This window comes from Sorghum bicolor, chromosome 1 (genome assembly GCF_000003195.3).
Source record: "Sorghum bicolor cultivar BTx623 chromosome 1, Sorghum_bicolor_NCBIv3, whole genome shotgun sequence".
Classification (NCBI taxonomy): Eukaryota; Viridiplantae; Streptophyta; class Magnoliopsida; order Poales; family Poaceae; genus Sorghum; species Sorghum bicolor.
The window spans coordinates 79991679-80014073 of record NC_012870.2 but is presented as its reverse complement, the minus strand read 5'-3'; the positions used below and the strand labels follow the sequence as shown (position 1 = coordinate 80014073).

The window sequence follows — 22395 nt, the reverse complement described above, 5'->3', positions numbered from 1 at the left end:
CAGTCATTTTTTAAAAAATATATATAAAATATCATTTCTTTTGTCATGACTTATTTATTAATAAATGTTATTCAAAAATGATTTACAATTTAACTATGTCTAAGATGAGTAGTCAAACTTAAAGTAAAAAATCAAATGTCTTGTAATTTGAGATGGAGGGAGTAATAATTATAGAGTGTGAAAGCATCTAGGCCCCTAATAAGTTTCGGTGATTAATGACAATATTGATTACTATGACTAACGTGTGTTTTACATAAACAACATCATTTGAGTTAGGTCATGGTAATGATGATCGATGGACTAAGACGTTCATACCGACTTAATGGTGGAAATTGTCTCGATTTTTAAAGGATTGTTGGACATCGTCAAGACTAGACTATGCCTAAGTGCTATTTGGAGTTGAAGGGCACTTAGAGTAGTTTAGGACTTTATTTTTTTCTTTAACTATACTATTAAGGGGGGCATCGAACGGGTAGCTTGACCTAGACAAGGCTTTAGGTTTAGGTGTGGTGCACACTTGGTAAACCTAGCACTAGACAGCTTTGAGAAAGTCCTTAGATCGAGAGAATCAAACTTTGTTTTGGATAATTCGCAATTCGACGAAGGTTTGATGGAGAAGGAGCATCAGACGTTGGCACCGGACGCCATAGTGTTACTGTTGGTGTGTCCGGTGTATGGTGGAGTTGAGCTAGCACGCCGAGCGCCTAGGGTTAGGCACCGGAAGCACGCACCGGACCCTATGGGGTGCGTCTGGTCCCTTACCCAGAGAGGGTTGCAAAACCAGTTTCTCACCGGACAAGACTTGAGTGAGACACCGGACGCTCCAGTGTGAGAAAGTTTTGCAAGTACAACTAGTCGCTAAGGTTGCACCGGACACTCTGCGGAGTGCGTCCGGTGCAACATCAAGCGCGTCTAGTGCACTCGTTTTCTGTTGAATTCGAGTGGCCGACCCTTGGACTTGATGGGGAGTATTTATACTCCTCCACCTTGTCCATGAGAGGTCTCTTGCCCATTTGTTCAGCTAAGAAACACCTTGTGGTGCAAAAGAGAAACAAAAGTCTAGAGAGGATTGAAAATTGAGTGATTTTTTGAGTGAATCCTTCTCTAGTGAGTTCCAAGAGTTTAAATGTGCATCCACCACTCTCTGGTGTCTTGTTTGGGTTAAGTAAGAGTTCTTTGCTTGTTACTCTTGGTGATCGCCATCATCTAGACGGTTCGGTGGTGATTGGATGCACAAAGACCGCCCGGAGTTTTTGTGGGTGGCTCGTGTCAAGCTTGTGAGCGGTTGTAGGCGATTCACCGCGACAGAATGTCGAAGAATCAGCTTGTAGAGAGCACTTGGTCCTTGCGCAGTCCAAGGAGGAGCAAGACCCTATTGCGTGGGTGCTCCAACGAGTGGAGAGTGGCGACTCTCCGATACCTCGACAAAACATTGCCGCGTTCCTCTTGCTATCATCCTTTATAGGATTGGAACTAGGTTACAAAATTTTTATCCGGTAGCTCTAACACACTTAGGCACAAGGGTTGAATTGAGGCTTATATGTTACTTTAGAAAAACCCAATTTATCCTCCCTCTTGGGTATCTTAATCATTTCAGAGTCTTTAATTTATGGATAGAAGAATGAAATGTTTGTGAGTTGGGGCTCTAAATTTTAGCTTATGAGATGGTTGTTTTTTGAAATAACAACCTCTTTCTCTCTTCTCTTTCTTCTCTCTGTGTCCAGAAATATCCTAAGTGGCGGACGGAGTAACCACCGTGCAAATGACATTGCCAACGTGCAAGCGAAGCCGAGCTTGATTTTTTGCTTTTTACAAGTTCAAAAAAAGAAGAAGCTTTTTACAGCCGAGCCAGCTTGGCTCGGCATCCACCAGGTCGCGCCGGCGCCGCGCAGATCCGCCCGCGCCCGTGCTGTCTGGTTAAACTCCGGGCGACGGCGACGGGCGAACAAGGACGCAGCCGGGATTGGACCCCCCCCATCGACGGGGGCAGCCCGCAGCCCATCGGTTTCGCCGACCGGCGCCTCGTTCGTATCGACTCCACTCCTCCCTCCTCTCAAGCACCCGCAGGCCGCCGCCCGCTATAAACTGGACTAGGCCCGTGGATGCGGCACCGCCTGCTCCGCCGCGCGATGCCGATCCCTCCGCCGCCGCAATCTCCCCGGACGCCGGGGGTCGCCGGCGGGCGTCTCTTCGCTTCGCTCCCGCTGCCGCCGCCGCTCCAGTCTCGAAGGTACCTGACCACACTCTTCCATCCATCCGTAGCTTTTCTCATCTTGTGATTGTTTGGCACAGCAACGGTTTCGATGTTCAGGGGTAGGCATGGGAATGTAGAAATAGGCTGAGATGTCTCGTGGGGTTGTTGGGGGTCTGGATTCAGGCAGATAGGCCCTATACCTTTCGTAGAGGCTGCAACAGGTGCTATGATCCACGGAGTAGGGGAATTCCTCGTTGGTCCGAAATGGGCCACAAGTTCCACCCCTGTCCATTTTGGTCTGATTTTGGGATGAACCAACTATTTGATGGTTCAGTGTTGCCAGTTGCCACTAGTGGATTCTGAGATTGTTTCCAGCTCCCAGAATCTGCCTTGGTTTGCTGTTATCGCCTTTGCCTTTTGCCAGTGCAAGCAGTTTGGCTTCTGCAGTTTGCTGCCAGGATGAATGTGAATATTTTGCTTCCTAGTATTGACATTTGGAACTTTGGAAGCCGGTATACAATTGGCATTGTTACAAAAGAGGAATTTTGATTATGCCAAATGACTAAAGCTGAGTCTTCAGAATTCTTTCTAGTCTTTACCTTCGAATCAGCTTTCGGACTAATGGACTAGAACCATCTCATGTTTTCCACCTGACCGTTTGCTATGCTCTCTCTCTCTCTCTCTCTCTCTCTCTCTCTCCCGTAGTCAATAGTCTTATTATGTCTAGCAGGACGAAAAAAAGAACTCTCTCTCTCCCTCTCTCCCGTAGTCAATAGTCTTATTATGTCTAGCAGGACGAAAAAAGAACTGGAACCGATATAATTCATAGTAATTAAGTATGCTGTGGCTAATGACTAACAGTAACAACACATCATGTATGATAAGGGTCCTGTAACTTAGAACCTTCTGCATCTTGGATTATGCACATTTCTCCATCAAATTATGGTGCTAACTAGTGCTTGTAAGATAAACAAAGCGCCTGCCTTTTCAAGATCAAATGATACCAAAACAACACATTTGTTGGCACAAACAAATAAACGCAAGAAATTAGTTAGAGATGGTATTGGCTGAAGTTTTTCTCCGAGTTGGACTAAATACTGGAATTTACAAGAATATAATTCATGCGCTTTGCACTTAAAAACAGTTAATTATCCTTTTCTTGTAATTGTGATGTGGCGCATCAAGGCACTGAGTACACTAATTATGACTCAATTTGTCGCAGAGAGGTGCATGTTTGGTATCTTTTGCCTGATGAGTTGAATGATGCCTCCCTACTGAAGATGTACACGGAGCTCCTTTCCCCTTCTGAAAGGAAGACTGCTTTGTCAATGAACGGGGAAAAGTTGCAGAAAGGTGCTGTGCTGTCCCGTGCACTGGTGCGCACCACCCTCTCGAGATGTATGAAACAATCTACCACTTATTGAATTTAATGTTGCATCTCGTTTTAAATTTCCATGTGTGATATTACCATTTAGTGTTTGCTATGTAGTTTTGTTATCATGGTTTCTTAAAGTATTAAATAAACTACTAGATTTACTGTATATCAGTTATGATAAAAGGATATACAATTTTTCCCATGGTGGTGGCACCAGTGTTCAGTAAATCTTGGGCTATGCTGTTGTGAACTTGTTATTCATAATGACATGGAAAACTATCTGTCCTTTGATGTGTGCGTGCGTGTGTGTGTTTGTTGTACTATCATATTCTCATTCTCTTGATACATATTCCTGAAAGGAAAAGGTCCAAATTACTCCCTCCGCACAGGAAAGTTATCCAGATAACCCCTAAAGTAATTTTTGTGTTCAACTTACCCATCTGGGTACTTCAGTTGGTTCAGTCCACCCCTTAATAAGATTCATATGTCTTGTTTCTCCATGTACAAGGTGACTTTTAAGTTCAAATTTTGTAGAGATAGAGAACATAGTAACCTATGTTCAAAAAATTTAAATTTAAAATCGAAACTTAAAACTTATGATGTTCTCTTTCAGCCTACAAAATTTAAACTTAAAACTCAACTTGTACATGGAGAAAAAAAAATCTTATTAAGGGGTGAGTTTGACCTACTGAAATATCTGGAGGGTCACTTGAACACAAAATTAGCTTAGGGGATTATCTGGACAATGTTCCTGTGTGTGGGGACAAATGCAAATTTCATTGGTTCTCTAATTCATGTACCAACTTTCCAGAATAATACAAAAGAAGGCAGTGCATCAAATTAGCAGCCCTAAAGATAGTGGATTGAGCACTACCATTCTGCCATTAAACTCGCCTCATGGAAGTTTAAATGCACTCAGTGTTTGAGCTTGGGACTTTAGTAGTATGGTCTTGCTAGTTGTTACTATTGTTTTGTACAGTGTTGTATATCACTATAGGATTACTGATGTGGTTGCTGTTGATTTCTTTTGACTAGACTAGATACAGATTGTAAAGTTGATCCAAGATCATTTGAGTTTAAGAAAAACAAGTTTGGCAAACCTGAGGTAAGAGGTTAGAAGCTAAGTTTACAGTACACTTTTTCTGCAGTTTTAAGCTCAAATTGCTTTTGTTTGTTGCCATGCTTAAACAGATACTGTGGCAATCTGATGACAGCAGGATGGAATGGCCTTTGCATTTCAATATTTCACACACATCTTCTTTGATTGCCTGTGGCATAACCATGGATGCTCCTGTATGTTCCTTTTTATTATTGGCTCATAAATTATAGAACCAGAAATGTCCATACTTCTGTTGCTGTGGAAGTTATGCAATCAATACTACTGTTTTTTTTGTCTATCTCAGATTGGCATTGATGTTGAAGACAAGAAACGAAAGACAGCCAAGAATATTCTATCTCTTGCTCGCCGTTATTTCACCCCATCTGAAATTGATTATCTAGCTAAAATTCCAGATCCTGATGGTCAGCAAAAGGAGTTCATAAAACTATGGACTCTTAAAGTTAGTGAACTTTCTTAAGCAATTGATATGTGTTTTTTGCATTACGATTATTTAGAACACCGATCAGTGGTACTTTTCTTATGCAAAGTTTAAGATTCTTAACTGAACTAGTCACCTACCACTTAAAGCGTACTAGGACCAAGGAGACATGAGGGTAGCACGGAAGGGCATTTCATGAGTTATTTTTGAAGGATCACACCTTGTCATACACCTTTGATCTAATTCATTTAAATCCTCATTGGATTTCTTAGTCAACAGTTCCTACCTAAATCAGAGACTTACAAGTTGAAATAACAATTTTACTTACATGTATCATTGGTGTCTTTAATTTTGTAGGAAGCATATGTAAAAGCTCTCGGAAGGGGGTTTTCAGGCGCTCCTTTCAACAAATTCTCGATCATCTTGGCAGCAAATAACAGAATCAAAATTTCTGTGGTATGCTGTTTTTCCTCTTTGCACTCATGCTTGTCATCTTTGATGTGTGCTAAGGGGACTCTCCAAAGTTATATTTGCTATGCATTTGGACATAATCTTATCGCAGCCAAAAATAGCCAGACAACAATTTTTTTTGTGGGCGTTCAGGAATAGTGCTACCATGTCAGCATGGGGATTTAAGACAAGGGAAACGAATGTTATGAGCAGCCAACCTCCCAATGGGTACAATGTCATGTGTTTGTGAAGAGGGGGTGGGGTGTGTGTGTGGGTGTGAGCCTGTGGGCAGGGGGCGGGGGGCAGGGTTCTCAAGGTTTTAAGGGTTTGCTAAGATCAGCTCTATATTTTCCAACATGTGAGGTAGGTAGGGATTAGAAATTTAGTATAAACCAATATTGTTTACCTTTGGCCTGAAGGGGATTCTTATAGTACTTGCATGTATGGAACTGATCAGTATAATTTTTGGTGGACTGGTCCCCAAGTACTTGCAAATTTCTATGGATTCTTTTTCACTCTTGGTAACACACTGAAAAACCTCATCTATGGATCCTTTGTGTGTGCTTGTCTTTTTTCCTGATTCTTGGTTGGTGTTGTACAATTTTCGAAGCAAAAGTATCGTGTTCTTATGTAGCCACACTTACAAGCTCAACTGGTCCAAAAACGCAACTTAATTAAGTCTTGTTGCCTAAGAAAGCAAGGAAAATTCTGATTTGTCTTCAATCCTTTGGAGTTTCCAGGCACCAAAAGCATTCAATGATTCTGACTCTAGCTGTGACTGTCTGTCCGAGAATTGGCAATTTGCAGTTGCTGAGCTAAATAGTTCTCATTACATGGCAATCTGTACAGAGGATGACTCAACAAGTTCAGGTTTGTAATTGGAATATTGCACACAAATTGCTCTGTAATCCTGTTCTTTCATTCACATACTGTTTACATGTTGCAGATTCTGGAAACGGCAGACTGCCACTAGGATTGAAAGTATGGAAGACCATTCCATTCGTTGAAGATATACTTGTTTCGGGAACAGAAGCTGTAAAACTTGTCAGTTGAGTATGTGAGAGGATCTGCTATTGGTCTATTAATGATTTCACCAGATGACACATTGTGGTGCAACGAATATATTTGGACAAAGTATGCATGGAGACTGAACATTCTTGGAGCATATATTCATCAACTGACCACTGACACTGTGCTCTAATTAAGCCTTGGGAAATGCAATGGCATATACTCTTATGTTCAGATTAGCTTATCACGACACTGTTTCGAAAGGAATAAACAGGTTTCTTTTTTGCCATTTCAGACGTATTTTTGGCTGATTTGTCCATGATGTGTATGTGACGGATCATCGAAAGAAACTTCATGCATGTGTATGCTGTTTTTTTTTTATTTATTTATTTATTACAGAGCTTATTATTACACTTGCTTCATTTTGTTGCCAGGCGGCCAGGCCATGAGATGATGAGCCCAGGCATGCATGTAATGTCTCGTGTTTTACAAAGACGGTGATGGGCGTGACGTCCGATCCGTCCGTTGGATGGATCGAGCATACTAAGGACCGCGTACCAGTGCGCGCGGCAGTGCATCACAGTCACAGACAAAACATGCATGCACTCGATCGCGTGCTCTGTCCAGGCAAAACAGCAGCATCCGATCGATACGACAATTATTAATTAGTACAGGGGATGAATATACAGCAGCAGCAGCAGGCTCGCTTGCTTGGGTTGGGCTCGAGCATGGCGCCGTCGGCGGAGACATGACATGACGATGGGATGAGCGGCGGTGGATGAGCCTAGCCATATATGTCGTCTCGCCGCCTGATGAGTCACCAACAAGATAAAGCAAATTCATCACATAGAAAAGCAAATTCATCACAACAAGCTAATCGTCAGTTCAAATCTCAAAAGCAAAAGAAAATCTCAATCATATATACATACAAGAAGCAGGCCACTGGAACACCGGAAGAAAAATCTCATTTCGCACAAAACCATCCGATTTTTTATTTTACAAGTAGACGAACAAAACCACGTAAACAAGAGAGATTTTTTGCCTGATGTTTGGTTCCGAGTCATGGAACCTTTCTTTTGTGTTTTCCCCCACCATATTCCTTTTAGATTCTTCCTTTTATTGGAACATAAAGCCTATCTTAGTTATTAAATTAAAACTTACTTTGTCGAAAGATAAAGATTCAGACCGAATCAATTTACAATTGAACTTTAGGACATAATGAAACCTTGCGGGTTTCTGAACCCTGCAACTCATGAAACCTTCAAGATGTCGTACGTTTCAGTTCTGACAGCTCTGGACATCCTGAAACGATAACCTGACAGGTTTCAAGGCCTCCAACATGCAAAAGAATTTCTAGGCAAAAATGCTTGCCAATGATAAATGTCAGACCAAGAGCCTGAAGTTTCCTGTAGGGTATATATACTATATATCGTGCAGAATCATCGTGTTCACCAGGAGAATATCGCTAACCGGCTAACATACAGTCTTTCACAAGACATGGTTTTAGAATAAGGACTAGCAGCTCAGGTTACTTCTCCAATTCCCAGTCTCCCTGAACAGCCAGAGACTCTGATTGATGGCCAGGCAGGCATTCCAGGCAAGGCCTTTCAGACGAAGAGATCCTTCAGATTTGAAAACTTAATATGCCAAGACAATATACCCATTGACTACCTGCAACTGTAATTAGTTTCTCAGCCTAAGCACAAAAAAATTATCAAATTATCCAGTCAGGATAGTTTATGGTTTTTGTCGTTGGGAGTTAGATGTTCATTCTTAAGAGTGACGGGAACAATTTATGTATTCATCATCTCAAGCAAGAATCCAAAGTACACCAGGAAAAAATGTGTTTGGTATAGAAAAAAAATATTTCACACTGCAATTTTCCAATTACCATTGTTGTTTTTTCTTGCCAAAAGAATGAACCTGGCAATGACCTAACATACACTATTATTCAAGGACTAAATTTCTTGTTTTATTCTCCCTGAACAACAAAATAGTGAATAAATTCTCCACTACTTACTGTTCAAACTCTGAAAATAAAGCAAGTACGAATCCAGAGTCCAATACATACCTGGAAGGCGATAATCTCTCAATTAAGGAAACTAAAAAAAATCTCTAATGGCGTTTTATCTCATCCAGAACGTTGCCCACACTGGGCGATAATCTTGGAAGGTATTTGTATACCTGCAACACAGAAAAATAAACTAAGTATCTTGATCTTATTCAGATTACAATGTGAACTTCTAAACTGATATATACTAATGATACCAGGAACACCGAACAATGTTTTACATCCATAAAAGCTATACCTAATAAAATCTAGCAGTCAATATAAAATTGAATTTTGTTTCCAACTAAAAAGAAAGTTGCAACTTACTTCTCGGTAAAAATGTGACTAAAATGGTAGTACTAGAATTGCTAAAATGTGTTCATTAAATAAAATGATGAGGTAGAACCATAGGACAGAAAATTTCTTACAAAATAAGAGGTTCCTTAAGAAAAGCTATGCTCCTTAAACTTTTGAAAACTATTTTTTATCCCTCTTAATTAGACGAAAAAGGCATACCCAAAACTTTATGTACACATCCAAAGCAACTGGAAACAGACAAACAAAAAATGTGACTGCCGCTTCATCAGCTTCAAGCCCGTAATGCTCGAGAATAACTTGTACCAATGTATGCCATCCTGACTCTGAATGGTACCTGCAAAAATGCAGTTAGTGGATTTATAAAGTGGATAAAATCATTGTCTATAAACTATAGTAAACAACAAAAGAAGATGCACAAATAAAACGTTGTCATACAAGAAAATGCAGTAAAAAAGAAAAAATCAAGGCTATTTCTTAGTTGCTTGAAGGAGCAATGTGTGTCCCAAAGGAAGAACACAAGACTGAGAGACATTAAACTGTCTTATGGATGTTCAGCTTTTGTACAGAGCAACTTAGCTGCCACCCCTCCCCCCCCCCCCCGCCGGCACCCCAAAAAAAACATAGGCGCTTAGCTTCTGATGAAAGTAGAAACAATCTAGCACTAGAATAAGTATGAACGATGATACCTCAAGCACAAGTATAGCACATTAACACTATAGTTATTTTGCCCTAGCATGCCAGTCAGGGGCAGAGCTTAGTTGAGACTAAGGTGGGCCATGGCCCCCCTTGTCCAACGTAGTCTCCATTGACTAAACACTAAATTTTGGTACTGCTTATGAGTGTTTAGAGCTTAATTACATAGACTAACCCCTCCCGTTTGTTTGGTCAAGATACAACTCCAGTGCCAGGAGTACTGATGATAAAATGTCATGAATAACACTTTACAACAGCATGCTGGATAAATGAATGCAGGCCTCAAAACCATATAGGCATACATAGATATTCTATTTAAGAGAATGAAAATTCATATAACATTAATTACCCTAGAAGGATGTCTGATACTATAATAATAAGAAAGGCCTTCCCACTGTCTGAAATTCTATTGAGCAACTTATATCCTGTGAACTTCAGCATCGCAACCTGAATGTCAGGAGGGAGTAAAAGTAAGATGTATGATAACAACATAACTCTATATATTCATCTGGAGAAACTAAAGGCATCAGACAAATTTACATTGCCAAGACATTTTTATTACAGAAAGATGACACAGCTTTGGTCCAAAGTAGTTGCTATACTACAAGCCTCCAGTCAACTTTTCAAAAAAATTTTGAATGTCAACTTTTCAAAATTTTAACCACCAATATAGAGTTAGATTTGTCACATGGGAATGGTATGACATTAGCACTACCTTAGAACTGTAGGGTACACCAAACACAGAAAAAAAATGAAGTGAAATTGTGGTCAGTACATTTTTTCAGTTATTTGAAGGTAAAAGTGTAAAGTAACTAGCACTCCGATCCTTTGACATTAGTAGGGTCTAATAGCACAGGAATCTGTCTAATCATTTAAACTCTATTTTGAATAAGGAGAAAACCATGTGTCCACATGCATAGCAAGAGTGCTACATGGATTATGATATGCAATTGAAAATGAAACCATCTTCTGATAGATACTTACTTTGCTCTGGTTGAAGCACATTAGAAGGAATAGAACCATCCCAGAAACCATATCGGACCATATATTTGCAAAAGCTGCTCGATTTTCTAGCCTCCAATCATCCCTCAACTCTATTCTGATAAAGAAGAGAAGAAAATCCTCAAGAACAAACAGACTGCACTTACGGGACAACACATAATGTTCATACTGGCAGAGAACAACTAGGATTCTGATGGATGGTGCATTTATAAAAGTAATGACTTGGCAAGAAAGCATGGTATTCAGCATTTTCTCACGCTTTTTCCCGCAGCTCATACCAGACCTCCTCATCAGAAAGTGGAGGAGATTTGCCAATCTCTACTTCAAGACGGTATCTTGCCTTTTCAATGTTTAGGTCTTTAACGATCTGCAGCTTCTGGTTGCGCCTTACATCAAGTAATTCAGCTGCAAGTGGCACCTTCTGGACATACCTGTTATTAGGTAATGTTCCATGCAATACATTCTGCATTTAGCATGCATGGTTCCACGTAATGACAGAAGCAAAAAGAGATACTCTTATGACTTATCAGAGCTCAGTACTTCACTGATAAGAAGGGATTATACAGAATGGATGAGATGAATTACCTCTCTAAGAAGGGCATCAAAACATAGTCATGGACTAGAAAATCTATCACCAACGGAACCACAATCAACAATGCTAGAAATTTGGCCTGTACAGTACAGTCTTTTTGTCAGTTCAAACAAAAACTCGATGTAAGGCGCAGGCATGCAGCCAAGCTCATAACATATATTTTTTTTATCAGAGCAGTAGTAACTAGTGGCATGTCATGATTATAATTTTTTTCTTGAATACACAAAAGATTCACACATCATTATAATTAAGGTAGAAGAGTTTAAGCATACAGACTACGCTACGCGCTTTTGGCGAGCGCCCTAGAAGATCATGATTATATTATCAGTGGGCAGTAGTATATTATAGATTATACTAGTACTTGGTAACATAAACAATGTAGTAAAAAAATAAAAAAAAGAACGCACCGAGTTTGTGGAGGCATACATAAACACTCGATCTTCAAACAGCATGTCCTCATAATCCTCATCGACGGTATCTTTCAAAACCTGAATAATGCCCTTACCCCACACTATCTCGGCAGGATCATCAGTTATCTGGTCCGACAAGCTGGCTTCCCCACCTCCACTCCCCGAAGCACCGCCGCCGCCACCACCACTGATCCAATCCTGCCACAACCGCTCCTCGGCATTCATCGCATCCTGCTGGGCCTCGCGCAGCTCAACAATCGCCTCGGCCTTCCTCCTCCACGTCTCGAACTTTTCATTCTCCGACAGCTCCTGGTCGCTGGCAATCTCCTCCAGCAGCTCGTCGTCCTCCCTGAATCCGGCCAGGCTCTCCTCGTCGTCGTTCCAGTCCGCAAAGAATGTCTTCCACCACGGCCGCTGCCACTTGCTTAGCCGCCGCCGCCGCCTCCTATTAGCGAAGACCGCTGCGTGCCTGCGCGGTCTCGTCCTCCTACTACTCCTGTGGGAACCGAGAGCGAGCACCCCGCGCGCGCAGACATCACCCTCGATGGGGAAGCGCAGCGCAATGCCGTTGGAAGCTAGATACCATCGCAACATACTCGCCGCCGTAGCAATCTGCACATCGGAAGCAAGGGAGGAGCCGGGACCCTATATAGATAATTTTTTGCAACGCAAACAAATTAAAAGCGCGCGGTCAGTCAGTCAGTTGGTACGGAGTATCATCACGCATGTACTACGTACGGATACACACTTCACTTGTAGGTTGCAATTGGGCGAGAGCCGAATGGAGATAGCTTGGATTATTAGGGTTGGACGAGGCCGGGCGCTCGGTTTTCGCGCGGCAAAATGTGAAGCGAAGCGAGGCGGGGGCATACCTGACTGTTGGGTGCAAAGACCTGGAGAAAGGCCGGCGTCGGCACTGATGTCCGTCCTCGCGGCGACGAGGGATCGCCGGTGACTCACGAGGAGGAAGGAGCAGGGAGAGGAAGAGGAGAATTCAGTCAGTTGAGCTAGCTGCTAGCTACGGCTCGAGTGGAGATCAGCTGATGAGGAGAGGAAGAAGAGCAAGACAAGAGAGGTCGGTCGGCGTCATATCCACCCCACGACGCCGCGGCACACCATCAGCAGCCCACCCACCCTCATGGCGGCTTCTTCTATTATGGGCTGGCACTGGGCCTTTGCAGCCCGACTAAAAGGCCCAGGTTGTTGTCAAAAAAAAAAAGGCCCAGGTAGATGCCAACATGGCGAGGCGACGACGCAAGCTGATCCTGATCCGACGGCTGCGCGCCAGAATCTCTCACCACCACACACACACACACACTGCCTCGATCGTCCTCTCTTCTTCCTCTCCCCGCTCGCAATCGCAAATCGCAATCGCAATCGGTGTCTCCTTGCGAGAAAGAAACCGAGGAGGATGAAAACAGGTATGTCTCGTTGTAAATTGCTGCTTCCGCTTCCAATTCTTTGCTGTCTCTTTCACCGCATTCCTTCTCTTCTTCCATCTGGACGCCCAGCGGCCTTCTTGAGTTGCAACAATTTTACTCACACACAAATCATAACTAGAGACTTTGAAATATGAGTTCAAGGCCTGTAAACAAGAGAGATTTTTGCCTGAAGTTTGGTTCCAGGTCATGGAACCTTTCTTTTGCGTATTCCCCCTATTCCTTTTATTGCAACACAAATCCTACCTTGGTTAAGTTAAAACTTACTTTGTTGAAAGACAAAGATCCAAACTGAAACACTTTACAATTGATCTTTAGGACTCAATGAAGCTTAAAACTTGCATATATATATTTCGGTTCCTGAACCCTGCAACTCATTATGCCTCCTTGTCTGATGCCTTCAAGATGCCCATACGTTTCAGTTCTAAAATATCAAGTTTCCAGCTCTGGACATCCTGAAACGATAACCTGACAGATTTCAACCTCCCTAGACCTCCAGCATGCAAAAGAATTTCTCAGGCAAAAATGCGTGTCAATGATATATGACAGACCAAAAGCCTCAAGTTTCGTGTAGGGTATCTATTGTGTTCACCGGAGAATATTGCTAACCGGCTAACATAGTCTTTCACAAAGACATTGTTTTAGAATATAAGGACTAGCTCAGGTTACTTCTCCGATTCCCAGTCTTCCCGAACACCCAGCCGGACACTCTGATTGATGGCCAGGCAGGTCTTTCATACAAAGACATCCTTCAGATTTGAAAACTTAGTATGCCAAGCCAATATACCCATTGACTACCTGCAAATTGTAATAGTTTCACAGCCTAAGCACAAAAAATTACCATATTATTAAGTCAGGATAGTTTATGGTTTTTGGCGTTGGGACAGTTAGATGTTCATTCTTAAGAGTGATGGGAACTATTTATGTATTCATAATCTCAAGCAAGAACCCAAGAAAAACAAAACTTGAATACACCAGGAAAAAAAACTGTTTTGTAATATTTTACAGTGTCATTCGAGAAAAAAAAATTCACACTGCACTTTTCCAATTAACATTGTTGGTTTTTCTTGCCAAAAGAATGAACCTGGCAATGACCACAGAAATGTGCATCCCTATTGTTCAAGGACTAAATTTCTTCTTTTATTCTCCCTGAACAACAAAATAGTGAATAGATTCTCCACTACTTACTGTTCAAACTGAAAATAAAGCAAGTAGGAATCCAGAGCCCAATACATACCTGGAAGGCCACGATTTTCCAAGCGATTTCCCAATTAAGGAAACTAAAAATTTTTCTCTAATGGCGCTTTATTTCATCCAGAACGTTGCCCACACTGGGTGATAATCTTGGAAGGTATTTGTATACCTGCAACGTAGAAAAATAAACTAAGTATCTTGATCTTATTCAGATTACAATGTGAACTTCTAAACTCATATAAACTAATAATACCAGGAACACCGAACAATGTTTTACATCCATAAAAGTTGTAGCTAATAAAATCAAGCGGTCAATAGAAAACTGAATTTTGTTTCCAACAAAAAAGAAAGTTGCAACTTACCCCTCTATAAAAAGGTGACTAAAATGGTAGTACTGGAGTTGCTAAAATGTGTATTGAGAACATAAGAAATGGTGCGCTAGGACTGTAGGACAGAAAATTTCTTACAAAATTAAGAGGTTCCTTAAAAAAGCTATGCTACTAAACTATTTTTTTGTCCCTGTTAACTATTTTTTTAATCCCTGTTAATTAGATGAAAAAAGGCATACCCAAAACTTTATGTACACATCCAAAGCAACTGGAACCAGACAAACAAAAAATGTGACCGCCGCTTCATCAGATTCAAGCCCGTAATGCTCGAGAACAACTTCTACCATTGTATGCCAACCTGACTCTGAATGGTACCTGCAAAAATGCAGCTAGTGGATTTTATAAAATGGATAAAAAAAATATAGTGCTTAGCTTCGGATGAAAGGGAAAACAATCTAGCACTAGAATCAGTATGGATGATGATATCTCAAGCACAAGTATAGCACGTTAACACTATACTTAATTGGCCTAGTAGTCATAACCTAAATACTTCCCTGTTTTTGAACTACTTGCACATGTGACATGCCACATTATATGCAAGGAATGTGTATATTCTGTGCCAGTCAGGGCAGAGCTTAGTTGAGACTGAGGTGGGCCCTGGCCCCCCTTGTCCAACGTAGTCTCCATTGACTAAACACTAAATTTTGGTACTGCTTATGAGTGTTTAGAGCTCAATTACATAAACTAGCCCCTCCCGTTTGTTTGGTCAAGCTCCAACTCTAGTGCCAGGAGTACTGATGATAAAATGTCATGAATGACGCTTTAGAAGAGCATGCTGGATAAATGAATGCAGGCCTGAACTACAGGCATACATAGATCTTCTATTTAAGAAAATGAAAATTCAACATACCCTAGAAGGATGTCTGATATTAGAATAATAAGAAAGGCCTTCCCAGTGTCTGAAATGTTATTTAGCAACTTATATCCTGTGAACTTCAGCATCGCAACCTGAATGTGAGGAGGAAGTAAAAGTAAGATGTATGATAACTCCATAACTCTATATATTCATTTGGAGAAACAAAAGGCATCAGACAAATTTACATTGCCAAGACATTTTTATTACTGAAAGATGTCTGTCAGTTACGCTAACTGGATGACACATCTTTGGTCCAAAGTAGGTGCAATCCTACATGCCTTGGGTCAACTTTTCAAAATTTTGACCACCAATATAGAGTTAGATTTGTCACATGGAATGATATGACATTAGCACTACCTTAGAATTGTGGGGTACACTGTACACCAAGTACAGAAGAAAAATGAGGTGAAATTGTGGTCAGTACATTTTTGCAGTTATTTGAAGGTAAAAGTGTAAAGTAACTACCGTTCCTTTGAGATTAGTAGGGTCTAATAGCACAGGAATCTGCCTAATCATTTAAACTCTATTTTGAATAAGGAGAAAACTATGTGCCCACATGCATAGCAAGAGTGCTACATAGATTATGATATGCAATTGAAAATGAAAATGAAACCATCTCCTGATAGATACTTACTTTGCTCTGGTTGAAGCAGAGAAGAAGGAATAGAACAATCCCATAAACCATATCGGACCATATATTTGCAAAAGCTTCTCGATTTTCTAGCCTCCAATCATCCCTCAACTCTATCCTGATAAAGAAGAGAAGAAAATTGATCATACTGCCAGAGAACAAATAGGATTCTGATGGATGGTGCATTTATAAAAAGTAATGACTTGGCAAGAAAGCATGGTATTCAGCATTTTCTCACGCTTTTTCCCGCAGCTCAAACCAGACCTCCTCATCAGAAAGTGGAGGAGATTTGCCAATCTCTACTTCAAGACGGTATCTTGCTTTTTCCATGTTTAGGTCTTTAACCATGTGCAGCTTCTGGCTGCGCCTTACATCAAGTAATTCAGCTGCAAGTGGCACCTTCTCGACATACCTGTTATTAGGTAGTGTTCCATGTAATATATTCTGCATTTAGCATACATGGTTCTATGTAACGACAGGAGCAAAAGGAGATACCCTTATGACTTATCAGAGCCCAGTACTTCACTGGCAAGAAGGGATGATACGGAATGGGTGAGATGGATTACCTGTCTAAGAAGGGCATCATAACATAGTGATGGACTGCAAAATCTATCACCCACGGAACCACAATCAACAATGCTAGAAACTTGGCCTGTACAGTACAAAGCTTTTTATTGTCAGCTCAGAGTTCCAAAGTTCTTAGTATAGCAATATGATGCATGCTTAATCAGTGGGCAGTAGTAACTAGTGGCATGTCTTGATTACATTATCAGTGGGCAGTAGTATACTTATTATGCTAGTATTGATTGATAACACAAACAAGGTAGTAGTAGAAGTAGTAAAAAAAGAAGGCAACGCACCGAGTTTGTGGAGGCATACATAAAGACTCGATCTTCGAAGAGCATGTCCTCATAATCCTCATCAACGGTATCTCTGAAAGCCTCAATAACGCCCTTATCCCACACGATCTCCGCAGGATCATCAGTTATCTCGTCCAACAAGCTCTCCTCCCCGCCCCAGTCCCCACCTCCACCTCCATTCCCCGACGCGCCGCCGGCGCCGGAGACGGCACCACTGGTCCAATCCTCCCACGACCGCGCCTCGGCGTTCATGGCATCCTGCTGGGCCTCGCGCAGCTCAACAATGGCCTCGGCCTTCCTCCTCCACTCCTGGAACTTTTCGTTCTCCGACAGCTCCGGGTTGGCCCCAATCGCCTCCAGCAGCTCGTCGTCCTCCCTGAGCCCGGCCAGGCTCTCCTCGTCCTCGTTCCAGTCAGCAAAGAAGGTCCTCCACCACGGCCGCTGCCACTCGCTGGGCCGCCGCCGTCGCTGCCGCCTCGTCCTCGCGAAGACCACTGCGTGCCTGCGCCTCGCCCTCCTACTACTACTCCTGTGGCTGTGGGAACCGAGAGCGAGCACCCCGCGCGCGCAGATGAGGAAGCGCGGCGCAATGCCGTTGGAGACGGCCGCGGAACAGCTCATGATCCAAGGTCATGCAACGGGGACCATATGCTCCCTAGCCCCAGCGGTGTACTTGGAACAGGAACACGATGGCAGATGCACGAGGAGCAGCTGGAGCGGCCACGAGGATCATGTCATCGGCATTCCGGCCGGGAGAGGCGGCCGGCCGGAGCCTATCCTATGTAGATAATTTTTGCAAACAAAATCAAAGCACGCGGTCAGTTCAGTTGGTCATTCATGCATGTACATATACGCTTGTAATTGAACGGCGAGATATAGCTTGGATTAAGGTTCGACGATGGCGCTCGATCGGTGGGCGTGCATACCTGCAGGCTGGTGGGTGCAATTGCCGAAGGGCGGCCGGCAAAGACCTGGAGAAATTAAAGGCCGGCGGCGGCACTCGCCCAGTCGTCGGTGTTCCGGCGACGACGAGGGCTCACCGGTGACTCGGGATAATTCTGATTGTGGGTAGGAGAGGAGGAAGATGAGAGGAGGGAGTTCCCAATTCAGGCAGAGGCAGGAAGCTTGAGGCTTGAGCCTTCAGCTAAGCTAGCTACGGCTCGAGAAGAGAAGAGAGAAGTAGAGAGATGAAGTGGTCGGCGTCATATCCACGACGCTGCACACCGTCCAGCCACCCTCATGGATAGGGCCTACTCCAGTCATGGTCCACTCTAATAACGGTTTCTTCTGCTGGGGCTTGGCTTGGATTCAGTGGGCCTTTGCCGGATAAAGCTTCGACTAACCGCCAGGTAGAGATGCGGACATGGCGACGAAAGCTGATCCAGATCCGACGGCTGCCGCGCCAGCTTCTCTCCCCACCACACTCTCCTGACTCCTCTCTCCTCTCCTCTCCTCTCCTCTCCCCGCTCTCTCCAATCTCCTCTCCTCTCCTAACCCTGCGAGGAACCAAGGAGGAGGAGCAACACAGGTATGTCTCGTTGTAAATCGCTGCTCTCCTTCCCATGTTTGCTGTCTCTGTCACCGCATTCCTCCTGTTCTTCGATCTGGACACCCAGCGGCCTCCTTAGATTTGGAACAAGTGCTCGATTTTGCTCACACGAATCATAACTAGAGACTTGCGATAAACCATGGCAAAGCTGACAATTTGGAGTGCCCAGGCCTGTTTAATTTTGAAATATGAGCTCCTCATTCCCTACTCTACTCACTCGCATTGCGGAGCATGCTGTTTATGCTCTGCAAATAGCTGGTCCCAAACCCGGGTAAAGAGGAGGGTTGTGATGGCTTGGCGAGCCAAAGATCTGAACTTTATGTTGTCCAAGCTTTTAGATTCCATTTCTGTCCTGACTGCCAAAAGTGACTTTACAGCAGACAATTACTGATCCTTCTAAAAAAACAAACAATTACTGACGGCAGATGCCTTTGCCCACTTCTGTCATTCTCTGTGCATAGTGTATCGATACTCGATAGACAAATTTTAGTTTTTTTTTATATGTATAAAGACAAAATTCAGCGAAGCGCAAACTTTGTCATTGTCGCATTTCATACATTGTAACTTTCATGGCAAACTTTGGGATGACAAATTATGCTTGAATCTGATATACAGGTGCAAAGAATACTGTAGTCTCCAGATGCTATAGGGTAGTTAATGTGATGAACTGCCCATTCTACACCTCCCTACCTTGTTTATTAAAGGGCAGGTTCCACACTTCCATTTTTTAAGAAGTTGAAGTTGCAGAATTTTAATGTTCAGATTTCAGAATCATGCATAGTGACAATAACTTTTAGAATTCTAGTTCAGGAAATTTTGCATCTTACTCACTTTGGTTGTATTTGCAGGAAAGGTACTGGTATTAGCACAACTCCAACTAGATTGTCTACCATAATTTTATTGGAAGGACAAAAACTGAAGAGTTCACTTTCATCAGATGGCTTTGCCTTCCTCAAGCATGAGAGCTGCATCCTCCACGGTTTACCCTGTCTACCTTAGTCTCCACCACCACCCCAACAACCACCATGCTTCTTTGCGTCTCTCCAGAGCAAACCATGACAATACCCACAAATGCACCCAGTCACCCAAAATTCTTAGACGGTCTCTCTTCTCCCTACCTGCCTCATTTCTTCTCCTCCACACATCCTCCTCCCTTGCTGTAGATGACACAAACACGCCATCCACCTCCACAATCGACACCACGATTACAGATCGCATCTTCATGGACTTCAGTGTCTGTCCAAGCTACTTTCGCTCAGACAGACCTCTGGGAGCCGAGCTTTCCTCATGCCCTGATTCTGAGCCTCTTGGTCGTGTTGTCTTTGGTCTCTATGGTCGGCTTCTCCCCGTTACTACTGCCAATTTCAAAGCTACGTGTACTGCAGCTGCATATAGGGGCACTCTTGTCCACAAGCTCCTTCAAGGACAGTTTTTTGCTGCTGGCAGACAAGGTTCTCGGCGTGACAAGGGTGAGGTCGAGCCTCCCTCGGGCCTTGTTAGGAATTCTGAGACTGTTAACCCTAAAGCATTCGAATTAAGGCATACAAGGCCTGGCACGCTTTCCTTATGCCTTGGACAGAATGATGATGATGATGACATCAAGCTCAACCCTAATTATCACAATGTTGAATTCTTGGTTACTACAGGGCCAGGACCCTGTCCCGAGCTTGATGGCCAGAATATTGTCTTTGGGACTGTATTGGAAGGTGAGTTACTTTCTTCTTCAGAACATTGTTTTCACATCACATTATATTTTGAATCGATGGTCTTTCAAGAACTTTCGTATTCTTCCCTTGAATATTTTCCAAACACATTACAATGTTGAGGAAACTCATAGAATGACTAACATATGAGTGAAAGTGTTGGTAAGACAGCAAAATTTAGGGTCACATCCAAAGGCCTGTTATTTTTGTGGTGCAACAGAAGAAAACATAAACAACATGAAAAGTAGTTCATTTTTCATGGGGGGTTATATTTGATGTCCTTTGTTAATTCTTTAGTATCATAGGCTTGCTAAGCTCTTACACATTGTGTTCAAGTAAGCTATGACTACATCTGAGTATAGAAGGTGCAAATTTAATTTGCAGCTTTACATGAACATATCAAAGTAGGTGTATATCCTTGTGACGTGCAAATTTCAGGCTTTGTGCAAAACGGAAATCTTAAGAAATCTTATATTATTACAGTTATCTTATTCCATTCATGGTTACTTTTGTGGTCCGAACAGAAGAAAACATAAACATTGAAGCTGAGTTCATTTTGTTATCAAATGATATTTTGTTTAACCTCCTGCGTGTTCGAGAAAAAGATATTTTGTTTAACCTATATGGCAACATTAGTGTATAGAAGGTGCAGTTTGGTTTGCAGTTTTACATGACTTGTGCCAATTTTTGAAATTTTCAGCACAAGGGTTTCCTTTCTCTCATGAGTAATAACAAAATCGTTGTTCTTGATGATTAGCAATTTATGTGGCCACAAATATATTTTATGCATGAGTAATAACAAACTAACAATATGGATATTATTGTGCATTCACTGATCTCATTTTCCAAGTGCTAATGACACTAGGTAGAACAAACAAAAAGTCAACCCAAATTCCAAATAGTGGTTTTATTAAAAACACTGAGACCATGCTGGGTATTATATTTCCTTATTCCGCTGATATGTGGTTGGGAAATAATGATGTAGATGCACATTAAAAGCCGATATTATGATGCCTATACTTGTTCTCAAGCGGCAGATTTGTCACACGTGGATAGCAGAGTAGGTTCGTCTATATACGGAGAAGAGAAAAACTGGAAAAAGATGGCAGTGACATCTTATTCGTTATTAAACTCGCTAATGGATATGGTAAAGATATTTGTAGATCTTGATCCACTCCCTTAAAATATTGCAAATACCTTTTTGGCGTATCAATCCTAGTGGAAATTATATGTGCCAATTTCTCTAGTAAATTTTTACTTCAAAGTAGCGTGGAAGAAACTGAGTCTGAGGTGCTGTCTTTTCTCATGCTGATAGATTACACAAGATGTTATACCACACTATAGAGAATCACAATATCTTCCTTTGGTTTCTTGAGTCTGCAATATTTACGAATTTGTGTGTACCTCTTGAAATGTCTTTGGCTGATTGGCTTTTGTGTGCGTTGTGATGCCTGCACCATTTGTTATCCAGGAATGGATGTTATCACCAGCATTGCAACCATACCTACCTACAAACCAGCTGAAAGAATCCGCCTCTTCAACGATTTCGCACAGCTGATTGGAGATGAAAGGGCTCAAACTGCTCGGGCAATGTGGAACCGCCCACTTAAGACTGTATATATCAGCGACTGCGGGGAACTGAAAGTGACCAAACAATCTCTTTCCCCTCCAAGCTTGCCATGACTTGCAGTGTCATGACATTATCCACATAACCAATTTTGTGTCTCTATTGCTCGGGTCATCTCTCTGTACTCTATGAGGTGTATATATTCTGTTATTAAACTTATGCATGTTCCATGAGCTGTATATATAGCTTCTGTTATTAACTTGTACATGTTCCATTGCTGACAAAATGACTGTATTAGAATACTTTCTCGATTCTCTTTCTATATATCAGCTGCAGCTTGTAGAACCTTGGAACTCTGATGAGTCATGGCCAACTGTACAATTTTTCCATGTGGAAAACATTGTTATCGCTGATACCATTTCTGGTTTCAACATTGTTTCTGTGATATGCAGGAGAATTGCGCGTCGTTGCATTAATTAAGGAGATAGTAAAGAATTTGTATTAGAACCACCTAATAAAGATGTGCTGCCTTTCTAGCATTGGAGCACCCTTTGGATGCTGGGCGACGCTCCATAGG

General features: G+C 42.2%; 4 protein-coding genes across 12 annotated transcripts; 2 read left to right on the top strand and 2 right to left on the bottom strand.

Moving 5' to 3' along the window:
• LOC8059506 (4'-phosphopantetheinyl transferase HetI) lies at positions 1812–6976 on the top strand. Of its 2 annotated transcripts, none has more exons than XM_002468623.2 (8): positions 1812–2230; positions 3417–3592; positions 4610–4674; positions 4761–4862; positions 4973–5128; positions 5465–5563; positions 6298–6427; positions 6504–6976. In XM_002468623.2, exons 1-8 carry the CDS (start codon positions 2103–2105, stop codon positions 6608–6610), a joined length of 963 nt encoding a protein of 320 aa, XP_002468668.1. In that variant the 5' UTR covers positions 1812–2102; the 3' UTR covers positions 6611–6976. The 2 variants fall into 2 exon arrangements, with proteins under 2 accessions (XP_002468668.1, XP_021307016.1); XM_021451341.1 differs by having other exon boundaries at positions 1817–2230; positions 4616–4674.
• On the bottom strand, positions 7192–12645 carry LOC8059505 (chloroplast envelope membrane protein). 4 transcript variants are annotated; one of them, XM_021451336.1, is made up of 9 exons: positions 12503–12645; positions 11628–12275; positions 11214–11299; positions 10886–11059; positions 10611–10725; positions 9976–10073; positions 9132–9267; positions 8637–8749; positions 7192–7374 (listed from the first exon to the last, which is right to left on the bottom strand). In XM_021451336.1, the coding sequence occupies exons 2-8, from the start codon at positions 12222–12224 to the stop codon at positions 8681–8683; spliced, it is 1275 nt and encodes a 424-aa protein (XP_021307011.1). In that variant the 5' UTR covers positions 12225–12275; positions 12503–12645; the 3' UTR covers positions 7192–7374; positions 8637–8680. The 4 variants fall into 4 exon arrangements, with proteins under 4 accessions (XP_021307011.1, XP_021307009.1, XP_021307010.1 ...); XM_021451334.1 differs by lacking the exon at positions 7192–7374 and adding an exon at positions 7704–8242; XM_021451335.1 differs by lacking the exon at positions 7192–7374 and adding an exon at positions 7704–8236.
• On the top strand, positions 12744–22236 carry LOC8059503 (peptidyl-prolyl cis-trans isomerase CYP28, chloroplastic). Of its 3 annotated transcripts, none has more exons than XM_021451337.1 (4): positions 12744–13051; positions 19397–19401; positions 19486–20254; positions 21723–22236. In XM_021451337.1, the coding sequence occupies exons 1-4, from the start codon at positions 12769–12771 to the stop codon at positions 21932–21934; spliced, it is 1269 nt and encodes a 422-aa protein (XP_021307012.1). In that variant the 5' UTR covers positions 12744–12768; the 3' UTR covers positions 21935–22236. The 3 variants fall into 3 exon arrangements, with proteins under 3 accessions (XP_021307012.1, XP_021307014.1, XP_021307013.1); XM_021451339.1 differs by lacking the exon at positions 12744–13051 and adding an exon at positions 18388–18527; XM_021451338.1 differs by lacking the exon at positions 12744–13051 and adding an exon at positions 18388–18527 and having other exon boundaries at positions 19397–20254.
• LOC8078021 (chloroplast envelope membrane protein) lies at positions 13391–18211 on the bottom strand. 3 transcript variants are annotated; one of them, XM_002465962.2, is made up of 9 exons: positions 17926–18211; positions 17000–17772; positions 16706–16791; positions 16378–16551; positions 16143–16257; positions 15503–15600; positions 14832–14967; positions 14307–14432; positions 13391–13867 (listed from the first exon to the last, which is right to left on the bottom strand). In XM_002465962.2, the coding sequence occupies exons 2-8, from the start codon at positions 17618–17620 to the stop codon at positions 14364–14366; spliced, it is 1299 nt and encodes a 432-aa protein (XP_002466007.1). In that variant the 5' UTR covers positions 17621–17772; positions 17926–18211; the 3' UTR covers positions 13391–13867; positions 14307–14363. The 3 variants fall into 3 exon arrangements, with proteins under 3 accessions (XP_002466007.1, XP_021307007.1, XP_021307008.1); XM_021451332.1 differs by lacking the exon at positions 17926–18211 and having other exon boundaries at positions 17000–17777; XM_021451333.1 differs by lacking the exons at positions 13391–13867; positions 17926–18211 and adding an exon at positions 14048–14218 and having other exon boundaries at positions 17000–17777.

Coding starts and splice junctions, on each gene's coding strand:
- LOC8059506 (XM_002468623.2), top strand. CDS start 2,103: ATGCGGCACCGCCTGCTCCGCCGCGCGATGCCGATCCCTCCGCCGCCG. Junction 2,231..3,416: donor CCGCCGCTCCAGTCTCGAAG/GTACCTGACCAC, acceptor AATTTGTCGCAG/AGAGGTGCATGTTTGGTATC. Junction 4,863..4,972: donor GCATAACCATGGATGCTCCT/GTATGTTCCTTT, acceptor TGTCTATCTCAG/ATTGGCATTGATGTTGAAGA.
- LOC8059505 (XM_021451336.1), bottom strand. CDS start 12,224: ATGTTGCGATGGTATCTAGCTTCCAACGGCATTGCGCTGCGCTTCCCC. Junction 11,060..11,213: donor TTGATGCCCTTCTTAGAGAG/GTAATTCATCTC, acceptor ACCTAATAACAG/GTATGTCCAGAAGGTGCCAC. Junction 9,268..9,975: donor GTATCAGACATCCTTCTAGG/GTAATTAATGTT, acceptor GCATTTTTGCAG/GTACCATTCAGAGTCAGGAT.
- LOC8059503 (XM_021451337.1), top strand. CDS start 12,769: ATGGCGGCTTCTTCTATTATGGGCTGGCACTGGGCCTTTGCAGCCCGA. Junction 20,255..21,722: donor CTTTGGGACTGTATTGGAAG/GTGAGTTACTTT, acceptor TTTGTTATCCAG/GAATGGATGTTATCACCAGC.
- LOC8078021 (XM_002465962.2), bottom strand. CDS start 17,620: ATGAGCTGTTCCGCGGCCGTCTCCAACGGCATTGCGCCGCGCTTCCTC. Junction 16,552..16,705: donor ATGATGCCCTTCTTAGACAG/GTAATCCATCTC, acceptor ACCTAATAACAG/GTATGTCGAGAAGGTGCCAC. Junction 14,433..14,831: donor ATGTGTACATAAAGTTTTGG/GTATGCCTTTTT, acceptor TCTACGTTGCAG/GTATACAAATACCTTCCAAG.